Below are 12247 nucleotides of genomic sequence, written 5' to 3'. Positions count from 1 at the left end.
TCGTTGCCACTCCTTTTCATCACCAAGAAACTTTCACTCGTTGCTTTCACTCTGCTCCGATCGCTACTCTGGATCCCACCAACCCGCCTGCCAATCTAAACCACACGCACGCACCACCCCACTGACTAACTGACCAACTGCACCCCCCCCCCACTTTACACTTCAAAATGACCTCCCTCCCCCGCCCCCCCCTCTCCACCCTCTTCACCTCCTGCCTCACCCTGGCCAAAACCACCCTAACCGACTGCCTCACCACCCTCCAATCTAAACAATCAGAATCAACCCGTTTATCCCAAAACCCTGGCAGCAGAAAAAAATCCAACACCGAACTCACCGACTTTGGAACCTTTTCAAAGGACGGTGAAGAGGATGAAATTGACGAGTTTGGGCTGAAATCCGGGGATAAAATCACCGATTGGCAGGCGGGCTGGAATGTCACCAATGCCATTCAGGTAAATTATTTACTCACTAATAAACTAATAACTAACAGTAAAATCCTCAGGGCATGTTCTTGGTCTCTCTCCCCTACGCCGTGCTGCACGGAGGCTACTGGGCGATCATCGCCATGATCGGGATCGCCTATATCTGCTGTTACACTGGAAAAATCCTCGTGGATTGTTTGTACGAGGATGACTCCAATGGGATCAGGACGAGGGTCAGGGATTCGTACATGGCCATTGCGAAGGTATTTTATAGTTACTATATGGGAAATTAGTCTTAATGGTGAGTCCGCAGGTCGGGTTTGGGGAGCGCTTCGGCCCGATGATCGTCTCCACCGCGCAGTTGATCGAGTTACTCATGACCTGCATCCTGTACATCGTGCTCTGCGGGGACTTGATGGTGGGGACCTTTCCAGACTCCCCAATTGACTCCAGGTAAGGACACACTTTATCCCCACCCCCCACAATATCCCCCAATAAACCACTATCAACAGATCCTGGATGATGTTGTGCGGGATGATCCTTCTCCCCTGCGCCTTCCTGCGCAACCTCTCCTCCGTCTCGACCCTCTCATTTTATTGCACCATCGCCCACGTCCTCATCAACGTCATCGTGATTGCTTATTGCCTCGCCTGCATCGGGCAGTGGGGGTTCTCCGAGGTCACCTTCGCTCTTGATTTCGAGACGTTCCCCATCTCCCTCGGGATCATCGTGTTTTCCTACACGAGCCATATCTTCCTTCCAACGTTAGAAGGGAACATGGCGCAACCGGAACAGTTTGGAAAAATGCTGGATTGGAGCCATGTCGCTGCGGCGGCTTTTAAATCCGGGTTTGGCTATGTCGCTTTTCTTACCTGGAGGAAGTCCACGTTGCAGGTGCGATAAATTTACCTTAAATTAACTATAGACCCACTAATTAACCACCCCACAGGTAATAACCAACAACCTCCCCACGATCTGGAAATCCCTCGTCAATTTCATCCTGGTCCTCAAAGCAGTCCTCTCCTACCCGCTCCCCTACTACGCCGCCGCTGACCTCATAGAGAAAATCGCCTTCCCTCCCGACACCCCTGAGGAATCGACAAAGAAAATAAAAATCTACGATAAAGAGCACACCCTCACCACGATCGGCTGCATCTACCGCGTTGGCCTCGTCCTGGTCACGATTCTCATGGCCGTGACGATCCCCCATTTCTCCATTCTCATGGGTTTCATCGGGAATTTCACGGGGACGATGCTGAGTTTTATCTGGCCGTGCTATTTCCATTTGAAATTAAAAGGTGATGGACTGCCGCTTAGAAATGTCGTGGCGGATTGCTTTATTATCTTTTTGGGGGTGACCTTTGGGGTCATTGGGATCTATGACTCGGGGGAGGCCTTGGTGGAGGCGTATGCCATTGGACTTCCTTTTTAGGGGGGGATTTTAGGGGTGTAAAAGTGAAATCAAGTCTTCCGACAAGTCTTCCATGTGTATTTAGTTAGTTAAATTAGTGAAAAATAACCAAGTCTTCCATTAAAGTATGTAAACTGGTCTTCCAAAATAGCGAATAAAAAAACTCTAGTCACGTGATTGACCTTTCTTTAGCCCGAGTCAGAGTATCAAAATTCTACTCACCCTGCCCAAATTCTACCCAAACGGACGCACGACATTACCACCGCATAATCCCCTCATCACCATCCCACAAAAATCTAGAGCAGAAAAAAAACTCTCTGAAAATAGCCTCCTCACATTCTGGGCATATAAAATATGAATCATTTGACGGCCACCCACGCCAGCTCCACACTCGCCGCCGCCACTCATCACCAGCACCGCTGAATATCATCTCTCCAAGCAGATGGTCCACATTTATTTTTAATTTTTTATCATTTCCTTTTCGGTGGCTCCGTTGGTGACACTGCTGGTTTCAGAGCAACACAGAATTTAGTGAAATATGGGTGAAGAATCCGGTGCAACGATGATGGGGTGGTGGGAGTTTGCCGTGAGTTTTTGTGGATAAAAATATTAATTTTGTCTTAATTCGATCACATTTTATATAAATTTGGAATAAAATCACAGCTCCAAACCCTGAAGATCTTCATATTCGGAGCAGCCTTTGGAGCCTGCATGGTATAAAATCTTACTCCCCATTCTCATTAAAACCTAACTAAACCCTTCTTCCTCCTCAGATCTACTACCTGTTCCGCCGCCCCCTGGAAAAAACCCCTGCTGCTAACACCACCCGGCGCCCCTCCGCCTCCCTCCTATCCGTCCCCGGCGAATGGCGTGAGACCGACCCCACGGCAGAACCCCCCCTGAAACCCAGCCCAGAAATGAACAAGCGCCGACGGAGCTCCCTCCTTTACAAATAATTATATGCAAATTAGCAGAATAAAAAAATTAGAAATTCTATTAAACACGAAGAACCAAAAAAAACTAGAAATCATTAAAACTGGTGCAGATCACCTTTGGGCGTTAAAATCGAGAGCGATCTTACAAGTGGTGAATATTGATGAAAGTGAAAACTCGCGTCACCACACTGACCAGATTGAATTACAATTTGTGTATCAATTTTGACCCTGATTCTCGTCTCTCGTAAAGATTTCATTCATTATCACAATTACTCAATCCACACATAGAGCAAACTCGGTTAATTTAAAATGCATATCATTCACGGTAACTACTAACCCAGAAAAAAAAGGACATCACATTAATCTCGCCTTGTACGTTGGCTGCGATGACTAACGAGTGTATGGGTTGGGTTTTGTTAGTGACTACTTCAGTGTGATGGGAATTGCTGCGTGGTAATTGGAGTGAGAGTGAGTATGAACTTCCTATTTTTTACATGTTTTTAGAGTTTTTTATGCGCGGAGTGTTTTTACAGCGTTAATATGTTTTTATGATGAATTCTTATAAAGAGCGGAGTGTGTGTGTGAGGCGTGTGTGTCTACGCAGCGTGGAAAGCGAGAAATAGAGTAATCATTTGAACTTGAGATAATCTCATCTCATCAGTTCAAGCACTACACGTTACAGCGAATGGACAATGAGTCAAATGCACTTTTTCCATAAACTAACAAATATTTAACCCAAATTTTTGTTATTAAAAAGTGCAATTGATTTAGAGGAGAGCTCTACTTTTTATTCAATTGGGCGAGTGAGTTACGAGAGAAATACTCGTTTTGATGAAGTGAAGTGGTCTTTTCTGGTTATAGAGCTGCTTAGGTGGTAAGTTGGGATGAGAGGAAGGTGTAGGTTGAGGAGTCTCACGTCTCATCTCACTCACTCTGAAGTAGTCTCAATTGTACACGCACTTGGTAAAACTCTGACAGAAGCGAGTCTCACTGTCAGTTGAGCAGATCCTTGTCTCAAATCTCTCTCCTTAGCTCATTTCCTCGCAGTCTTCTTCTTCCTCGTCGTCTCACCACCAGTGACAGTGCTGCAGTCTCAGTGTGGCAGCAGTGCGCGATCCCAATTACCGTGTCAGTGTCAAACGTGTGTGTCATCCTGCCCCCATTATTTTCCCCACCCACCACCCTCCATTAAAATAACTCCCCACCTATGAATTAACCACACAAAAAAATGACCCCCCTAATAAAAACCATCCTCCTAATAGTCTCACTACCGCTGCTAAAATGCCAACAGCACCAACCTTTAAAATACTCCACCCTCACGGACAACGTTGCCATGGACACCAAAACCCTGGCCTCCATCGTGACCGACATCGACTCCCACTACGACCATTTACTCACTTATTACAACAACCAATCTGATCAGCACGTGGTGGGTGACGCCCCTCCTGCCGCCGTCGCCGTGGGGTGGACCGAACCCGGCACTAGTCTCACTTGGGATAGCTCCCTCGGACAAGTGGGGGAGGGGCATGTATGGTTTTATTTATTTAAATTATATCACCATGGAAACTGACCCTAAACCTAACTCCACAGCTGCACCCCTTTGAGAACTCAGTCTCCTTTGAGGGTTCGGGACTCAAATTGGCACTGATTTTCATCTCCCTTTGGTACCTGTGAGTCCCTGCTCCCATTTTTTTAGTCGTAAAAAACGTTTAACAGATTTAAATACACAGAATAATCGCCGTCATGGCAACCTCGAGTGGCAGCAGCGGTGGAAACCTGTTTGGGTAAGGTTACACATTTATCGTAAACTAGCGAATGTTAAAAAGAATTCCTTGGTTGTCATGAAAACCAGTTCGAGTTGCGGAGGAAACCACGTCCCATTTTTCGACGAGGGGGCCGCGCAGATCGTCGATGCCAATGCTGTCTTTCCTCTCATTCGTAATTACTCATTTTTTAAATAAATTTCCATGGCAACAACTAACGAAAAAATAATTACAGCCCCCCACCCAATGTCCCCCGAGATAATTTCCAATTTCCTCGAGGCCAAGGACTCCTCCGAAGAAGATTTCGAAATGCCCATGGATTTATTGCAGAAAGTGGGGGAGATGTGCCCCCAGTCAGCCTTTTTCTATGGTAACTCTATATTTTATTTTAAGTAACCATGGAAATAATAAAAATCCCCTCGCAGGGATGAACCCCGGCTACATGACGGCTGCGATGATGGTGAAGGACATGTTTATGCAGATGCCCTCTTCCGAACTCATGCTCAACATGGCCATGAAAATCAAACCCATGATGAACACGAAATTGTGGTACACGGGGCTCATGCATGCTTGCTCTTCAAGGGGGGACATGCTGGGTAATTATTTTATTTTATCACCATGGCAACCACTAACTCCTAAAAAAATCACTACAAATAATTCCACAGGCCTCCCGCTCCCCACTGCACTCGACGCCATGCCGGACTCCTTCGTCCCTGGATTGGTCGACAAATCCCGAGGGCATCACCATGACGACGAGTGCATAAAACTCGATGGCAACGTAGGAAAAGACAACGGCGAGGAAAATAAACTCTGGTACTTCCGTGAGGACGTCATGGTGAATTCGCACCACTGGTACTGGCACCTGTCCTGGCCCCTCATGACCCGTGGGGGAGGAAAAATGGACCGCAGGGGGGAGCTGTTTTATTATGCCCATCGGTCCTTTGTCCAGAGGTGATTTTTTTAAATTTCCATAGAAACATAAAATAACAAAAATCTCCATAGATACAACATCGAACGGCAATGCAACGACCTGGAAATCGCCCAACCATTGGATTACACGGCCCCCGTGACCCCCGGCTACCACCCTCACTTGACTGACGCCACCGCCGGCCAGGACTGGACCCCAAGGGAACGCTTGGCCTTTTTCAGAGACATTTTACACAGAGAAAACCCCTCGGACCGTGTCGAAATCCGGATCCAGGACTGGCTGGGGAGGAAAATGAGGCTCGTCGAGGCGGTCAAATCCGGTTATTTCGTCACGGTCAGTTTATTTTTAAAAATCACCGTTTCCATGACAACCGCATAACTCTCTCAAAAATCCACAGCCCAAGGGAAAGCGCTCGATCCCCCCCAAAACCGGGATCGACATGCTCGGAAACACGATCGAAGCGGTGGACATATCCGTAAATCCAATGTACTACGGTCGCGACGGTTTCCATAACGACGGGCATCGGATCATTGGTTACATCGAGGATCCCGAGTTTGAAAAGATGGTATGTTTCTTCATAAATATTCAAATCCTCCAAAAATAACCTCTTCCGTATCCATAGCTCCCCCCCGGAGTGATGGCCGACCCCGCCACTGCCATGCGCGACCCAATATTCTACCGTTTCCATACCAACGTGAACGAACTCTTCGAGAAATACAAATCCACTCTCGAACCTTACACGGACCAAGACCTCCGCTGGCCTGGCGTGACTCTAAAATCCGTCCGCGTCGTGTCCAAATCGGGAAACGTTAATGAGCTGAAAACGTTTTGGGACAAGAAGTCTTACGAGTTGAACATGGGCCTCGCTTTCAATCGGACGGATGACCATCACGAAGCGGTCGAAGTTTGTGCCAAGCACTTGAATCACGAGGAGTTTGAGTATTTTTTCGATGTGGTGAGTGTCGCTATTCTTCGTATCGGTTGCCATGGAAATAAATAACAAATTTTCTACTAGCACCGCGCCCCCTGCGCCAAGTCCAAATCCAACACCGCGACCTTCCGCGTGTTTCTCGCGCCGAAATACGAGCCCCACTCGGGGAGGAAACTCACCGTTCATGAACAGAGGAATTTCTTCGTTCACTTGGACGTCTTTAACGTTAAGCGTAAGCACTAATTTAATAATTTCCATGACAACCACTCTAACTCCCTTACCCAATTTGTAGTCCCCCCCGGCTTCAGCACCATCACCCGTTCCTCCCTCTCCTCCTCCCTGACGATCCCCCCCCAGCAAACCCTGACCCAATTAAACTCCCCCAACCCCTCCTCGACCCCCAACTGCGGCTGCGGCTGGCCCCACCACCTCCTCCTCCCCAAAGGCTCCAAGAAAGGAAAAGAATTCGACCTCTTCGTCATGGTAACCAATGGTGACGACTTTATCCCACCGCCGAAAGACGCCCCCTGCGGGAAAGGCTGGCTCTATTGCGGAATTGCGAATGGGTTTTATCCGGATAAGAAACCCATGGGGTTCCCCTTTGACAGGCCGATCAAGGGGGTCGGGTGTGGTGGGGGGTTCCTGGGGGGGAAGTTTTGCAGTGGGAAGAAAGTCGTGTGGTTAGAAGAGTATGTTTCTTCAAGTGAGAGCATGGAGAGCGTGGAGGTCGTCGTTTTACACAAGAAATCCAAGAAGAAGGACTGAAAATTAGTGGAATTACCTCGAAAGAATGATAAGAAAAAACCAAAGATTAATGCCATTTATTTATTTAAATTAATTTATTTTATATAGATCTCTCTCTTAAACACGCTTTAAACTGCTCAAAAAATGCAAATAAACCGAATTTTATACCAAAAACAGACACACATTTTTATTTAAATAACTTTCAATTAATACAAAAAAATCACAAGAATTTTAAACCAACAATTTCACCGTAATAAATTCCATTAAATAAACTACCCCTTAAAAAAACCTACAACTCATCCTTCTCGCTATCCTCGCTATCACTAGAACTACTGGGTTTCTGCCCACTCTGTTGATACAATTTAGCAATAATAGGTTGAACTAATTCCTCAAATTCTTTTTTCTCTTTTTTATACTCTTCCGCCTCCGCGTCCTGATTCGATTCTAACCATTTTATCTTCTCCTCTACGGCCTCCTCGATTTTAGTCTTGTCCTCGTCCGAGAGTTTCCCACCGAGCTTTTCCTTATCCGCTAGCTGGGTTTTTAATGAGTAAACGTAAGACTCTAGTTCGTTGCGGGATTCAACTTTTTCCTTGACTTTCTTGTCGTCGTCAGCGAACTTTTCGGCGTCCTGTTAAGAAATATTAACCAATTAGTCACGTGACCTAAAAACTTTATAATTAAGAAACCCACCTTGATCATCCTCTCGATGTCCTCCGGGCTCAGCCTGTTCTGATCATTGGTAATCGTGATTTTCTCCTTGTTGCCCGTCCCCTTGTCCTCCGCGCTGACTTGTAAAATCCCGTTGGCATCAATCTCGAAAGTGACCTCAATCTGCGGCATCCCACGGGGCGCGGGTGGGATCCCCGTCAAGTCAAACTTCCCGAGCAAATGGTTATCCTTCGTCATGGGTCGCTCCCCTTCGTAAACCTTGATCGTCACCGTGGGCTGGTTGTCAGCGGCCGTGGAGAAAATCTGGGATTTCTTTGTAGGGATAACAGTGTTTCGTGGGATCAGTTTCGTCATCACTCCGCCTACGGTTTCAATACCCATCGTCAGTGGGTTCACGTCCAAGAGGACCAAGTCCCCGGTGTCTTGCTCCCCTGAGAGGACTCCTGTTTAAATTATTTAATTAGTTAATTTACTAAATCAACCCAAGATAATGCAACAAAATAATAAACTAACCCGCCTGCACGGCCGCCCCATAGGCCACCGCCTCATCCGGGTTGATCCCCCTGCTCGGCTCCTTCCCGTCAAAGAACTCCTTGACCAATTGTTGGATCTTTGGAATCCTGGTGGACCCACCCACGAGCACGATTTCATCCACGTCCTTTTTCTTCATGTCCGCATCCTCCAGCACTTTCTGCACGGGTTTCATCGTGGAGCGGAACAAGTCCATGTTCAGCTCCTCAAATTTCGCTCGGGTTAAGGTCTCGGAAAAGTCCTCACCGTCGAAAAAGGACTCGATTTCAATGCGGGTCTGGTGGGCGGAGGAGAGGGCGCGCTTCGCTTTTTCCACTTCCCGGCGGAGCTTTTGGACGGCGCTGTTTTAAGGATTTTAATTTAGTTAATTAGTTAGTTAACCATGCAAATTACACAAAAATTAAGGTAACTAACCGATTATCTGTCCTCACATCCTTGCCCTTTTTCTTCTTGTACAGCTTGATGAAATAGTCCATGACCCTCTGGTCAAAGTCCTCACCTCCCAAATGCGTGTCACCATTCGTAGCAACCACCTCAAAAACCCCATTGTCAATGGTCAACAGAGAAACATCAAAGGTCCCACCGCCCAAGTCAAAGACGAGAACGTTCTTCTCCCCCTCTTTCTTATCCAATCCGTAAGCAATAGCGGCCGCCGTGGGCTCGTTGATTATCCTCATCACGTTCAGGCCCGCGATGACTCCTGTGGTCAATTAATTTTATACAAAGAAATCGACCAAAAACCACCGAAAAATAGAGTCAAAAAACCCACCCGCATCTTTCGTGGCCTGCCTCTGCGCATCATTGAAATACGCCGGCACGGTCACCACCGCGTGAGTCACCTTCTTCCCGAGATACGCCTCCGCCGTCTCCTTCATCTTGACCAAAACCATGGCTGAGATTTCCTCTGGCGCAAAAGTCTTGTCCCCTTGGGACGTGGCCACCTTGATGTGGGGCTTGGAGTTCTTTTCAATAACCTTAAAGGGGAATAGTTTTATGTCGGATTGAACCGTGTGGTCCGACCAGTCGCGACCTATTAATCGTTTAGCGTCGAACACGGTGTTTTCTGGGTTTGTGGTCAGTTGGTTTTTGGCTGCGTCACCGATGAGGCGCTCTCCCTCCGCGGTGAAGGCCACGTAGGAGGGGGTGATCCGGTTTCCTTGGTCATTGGCGATTATCTCCACCCGGCCGTTCTTGAAGACGCCGACGCTGCAGGGAGAGGATTATTAGTTTTTTTCAGTGTGGGTGGATGGGTTAACTAAATTTCCTAAAATTAAATAACTCAACAACTCACCAAGAATAAGTGGTCCCCAGATCGATCCCGATCACCGTCCCCACGTCGGGTTTGGCCTTGTCTTCCGACGAGGCGGCGGCGTGGATCAGCAACGCAATTGCCAAAAGGATCTTTGGCTTCATTTTTTGACTTTAATTTTGTGGGTGGTTGTGGATTTTAGTGTTGGAAAATTAATCCGGCTGGAAGAAGAGTGGACTGTCCGTGTGGGTTTGTTGAACTTGACTGACGGGTTGGTTGGTGGATGGAAGAGAAGTAATATAGCGGTGTGTTCTGTTGAGTAGTGGAGCAGAAGCAGCGAGAACGGTTGAGAAGGTGGTGGTGGAGGCTAGTCTACGTGTTGTAGGAGAGAGAAATGGGCAAATGACACGTGGATTTAGGAGAGAGGTTCTCACTCGAAGAGAGATGCTGAATTGCTGATGCTGTGTGGTTATGTGATTTGGATAAGACGACTTATTACACGTGGATTATAAATTTAGTGGTGATAAGCGGGGGGATTTTTTTTACGTGGGAGGTCGCTTTTTATTATTTTTTAGGTAATTTATGAGGAAGAAATAGATGAAATTCATCAAATATTAATAAAATATGATATAAAATAAATAAGTTCAATTTTTTTTTTGCCATGCCAATTTCATTGCATAATAAATATTTATTAACATTTCAAACCCTGCCAAAAACTACAATCCAAGGTAAATTGTCAAGCAATTTTGACTACAATTATTGTCATTGTCCACAAATATAAACACCCACCGTCGTCGTCTCAAAATCTCACCCTCCCCCCCCACACACACACTCCCCTCACCCCCACGCCACCTACCCACCACTCACTCATCCCAACCTCCACAAAAAAAATCAATCCCCACACTACACACCAACCTCCGGAGGGACCGCACACTCGTCTTGTTGTCCACACTCTCCATCCTCACCCCCCTCTGATAACACTTCAAAACCACTCAAAACTCTAAACCCACCCCCAAAAACTCATCCCCCACTTCCAACCCACCCAAAAAATGGACGTGGTAAGTTCTCCAATAATTTTCACAAATTTTATTATCAACAAAATTAAATGGTGTAGTTTTTGTTATCCACTCACCAACACACACTAAAACTTCTTTTCGTCTTTGTTGTTGCAGTCCACCCAACTCTCCGGGATGAACCCCAAGCTTCGTCACAAACTGTTGACCACGATCCAGTCCTCCACGACCACCGCGACGACGGACCCCACTGATAACACTGACTCAGATGAGCACCTCCTCACCACCACCTCTGACCTCGACTACACCAACGTCGTGGTAGTGGAAGAAATCGAACAGGTCGTCGTAGAACTACATCATCATGAAATGCAGCATGACATCAGTGAAATCATCTCTCATGAAGAACAACAAATGGAACAAGAATTGATACAAGAACAATTAATCGATATCAAACCGTCCATCGTGACGGTGACCCCGGCGGATTTGCTCGCTCCCACTTTTCCGTGTCCTCATTGTCGTGAGTTTAGTTTACTAAATTAATAAATTGGCTTGGATTAATTAATTGTATTTTACAGCGCGCCTGTTCAACCGCCGGAACATGGTCACGCGTCACATTAACGAAATCCACAAGGTCGCCCTCCCCTTCAAGTGCGATCTCTGCGATAAAACCTTCTCCGTCATCCCCTCCCTCCAGAAGCATCTCATGAACGTAAGTAATCACCCAATGCATCCACTAAATCTAACAACTTCCCATATTTCACAGCACCACAACATCGACCCAGAACCGTACAACTGCCCCACCTGCCCCGACACCTTCACCCTCCAATCCCTCCTAGAATCCCACAACTGCCCCTCCAAACCCAAACCTCCACCCCAAACAAAACCCCTAAAAATAACCCCCCTAAAGAAACTCACAAAGAAAACTCCAAAAAAACCCACACCACCACCCGCTCGTCCCCCACCCAACCACCCCTGTAAAATCTGCCAAAAAAACTTCCGCACCAAGTCCACCCTAAAACGCCACACAAACTCCCACTTCAAATGCGGCTACTGTCGGAAATCTGTCTCCTCCGCGGAGAACCTCTCGAAACACCTCCGGACCCACGAGGACGATGTGGAAGATGAGGAAAAAGATTTCGTTTGTGGTCAGTGTGGGAAGAAATATTACGTGGAGGAGAATTTCAAAATCCATCGCGTGTGGCACAAGGAGGAAGGAGTCAAAAAATGGGGTTGTGCAGGGTGCGATCAACGGTGGAAGAGTGAGGATAAGTTTAACAAGCATTTAGAGAAATGTTTAGGGAAACAGTGGGAGTGTGAAAAGTGTGGGGTGGTTTTTGGTGGGGGTGCAGCGAGGAAAGGGGGGAAGAAGGCTTGGGAGAGGCATTTGGCCGGTGGGGGGTGTGAGAAGAAAGTGGAAGTAGTGGAGGAAGAGAGTGAGGAACTGGAAAAGATGAAGATGGATTTCCTTGAGAGCAGCAGCGACGAGAAACTCATCGATCAACCGATTCAATCAGAAGAAGTAGTCATGATTCAAGAAAGCGACGTCGTTAATGAGGAAAATATTTAATTTATTTTACGACTGATTTTTTTAAATAATAGTTTATAAGTCTAAATAAAGCATTTAATTTTTTTGCCATACAAATTATTT

At 46.8% G+C, this 12247-nt stretch overlaps 4 protein-coding genes across 4 annotated transcripts; 3 read left to right on the top strand and 1 right to left on the bottom strand.

Annotated features, from left to right (window-relative positions):
* The first annotated feature begins 31 nt into the window (after positions 1–31).
* On the top strand, positions 32–2834 carry LOC110844345 (vesicular inhibitory amino acid transporter). Its single transcript, XM_022090524.2, has 7 exons — positions 32–452; positions 503–685; positions 736–875; positions 935–1316; positions 1372–2419; positions 2497–2547; positions 2607–2834. Exons 1-5 carry the CDS (start codon positions 168–170, stop codon positions 1852–1854), a joined length of 1473 nt encoding a protein of 490 aa, XP_021946216.2. The 5' UTR covers positions 32–167; the 3' UTR covers positions 1855–2419; positions 2497–2547; positions 2607–2834.
* A 596-nt stretch (positions 2835–3430) lies between these two features.
* LOC110842669 (phenoloxidase 3) lies at positions 3431–7360 on the top strand. Its single transcript, XM_022088451.2, has 12 exons — positions 3431–4296; positions 4359–4438; positions 4499–4552; positions 4621–4706; positions 4767–4901; positions 4957–5127; positions 5197–5482; positions 5534–5792; positions 5857–6024; positions 6082–6414; positions 6475–6622; positions 6683–7360. The coding sequence occupies exons 1-12, from the start codon at positions 3997–3999 to the stop codon at positions 7153–7155; spliced, it is 2493 nt and encodes an 830-aa protein (XP_021944143.1). The 5' UTR covers positions 3431–3996; the 3' UTR covers positions 7156–7360.
* Positions 7295–9750, bottom strand: LOC110842670 (endoplasmic reticulum chaperone BiP). Its single transcript, XM_022088452.2, has 6 exons — positions 9629–9750; positions 9107–9543; positions 8752–9037; positions 8320–8678; positions 7828–8249; positions 7295–7765 (listed from the first exon to the last, which is right to left on the bottom strand). The coding sequence occupies exons 1-6, from the start codon at positions 9748–9750 to the stop codon at positions 7424–7426; spliced, it is 1968 nt and encodes a 655-aa protein (XP_021944144.1). The 3' UTR covers positions 7295–7423.
* A 720-nt stretch (positions 9751–10470) lies between these two features.
* LOC110844252 (zinc finger protein 708) lies at positions 10471–12241 on the top strand. Its single transcript, XM_022090409.2, has 4 exons — positions 10471–10644; positions 10759–11116; positions 11175–11308; positions 11363–12241. The coding sequence occupies exons 1-4, from the start codon at positions 10636–10638 to the stop codon at positions 12164–12166; spliced, it is 1305 nt and encodes a 434-aa protein (XP_021946101.1). The 5' UTR covers positions 10471–10635; the 3' UTR covers positions 12167–12241.
* Positions 12242–12247: the final 6 nt, after the last annotated feature.

This window comes from Folsomia candida, unplaced genomic scaffold (assembly GCF_002217175.1).
Source record: "Folsomia candida strain VU population unplaced genomic scaffold, ASM221717v1 Fcan01_Sc002, whole genome shotgun sequence".
Lineage (NCBI taxonomy): Eukaryota > Metazoa > Arthropoda > Collembola > Entomobryomorpha > Isotomidae > Folsomia > Folsomia candida.
Note: the sequence above shows the minus strand (reverse complement) of the source record. Positions and strands in the feature narration are given on the sequence as shown.

Excerpts from the sequence above, each read along its gene's own strand:
- LOC110844345 (XM_022090524.2), top strand. The coding sequence starts at position 168 with ATGACCTCCCTCCCCCGCCCCCCCCTCTCCACCCTCTTCACCTCCTGC. Across the intron at positions 453-502 it reads ATGTCACCAATGCCATTCAG|GGCATGTTCTTGGTCTCTCT; the intron begins GTAAATTATTTA and ends TAAAATCCTCAG. Across the intron at positions 686-735 it reads CGTACATGGCCATTGCGAAG|GTCGGGTTTGGGGAGCGCTT; the intron begins GTATTTTATAGT and ends GTGAGTCCGCAG.
- LOC110842669 (XM_022088451.2), top strand. The coding sequence starts at position 3,997 with ATGACCCCCCTAATAAAAACCATCCTCCTAATAGTCTCACTACCGCTG. Across the intron at positions 4,297-4,358 it reads GACAAGTGGGGGAGGGGCAT|CTGCACCCCTTTGAGAACTC; the intron begins GTATGGTTTTAT and ends CTAACTCCACAG. Across the intron at positions 4,707-4,766 it reads TGCTGTCTTTCCTCTCATTC|CCCCCCACCCAATGTCCCCC; the intron begins GTAATTACTCAT and ends AAATAATTACAG.
- LOC110842670 (XM_022088452.2), bottom strand. The coding sequence starts at position 9,750 with ATGAAGCCAAAGATCCTTTTGGCAATTGCGTTGCTGATCCACGCCGCC. Across the intron at positions 8,679-8,751 it reads GATGTGAGGACAGATAATCG|CGCCGTCCAAAAGCTCCGCC; the intron begins GTTAGTTACCTT and ends TCCTTAAAACAG. Across the intron at positions 7,766-7,827 it reads ACATCGAGAGGATGATCAAG|GACGCCGAAAAGTTCGCTGA; the intron begins GTGGGTTTCTTA and ends ATTTCTTAACAG.
- LOC110844252 (XM_022090409.2), top strand. Across the intron at positions 11,117-11,174 it reads TTTTCCGTGTCCTCATTGTC|CGCGCCTGTTCAACCGCCGG; the intron begins GTGAGTTTAGTT and ends TGTATTTTACAG. Across the intron at positions 11,309-11,362 it reads TCCAGAAGCATCTCATGAAC|CACCACAACATCGACCCAGA; the intron begins GTAAGTAATCAC and ends CATATTTCACAG.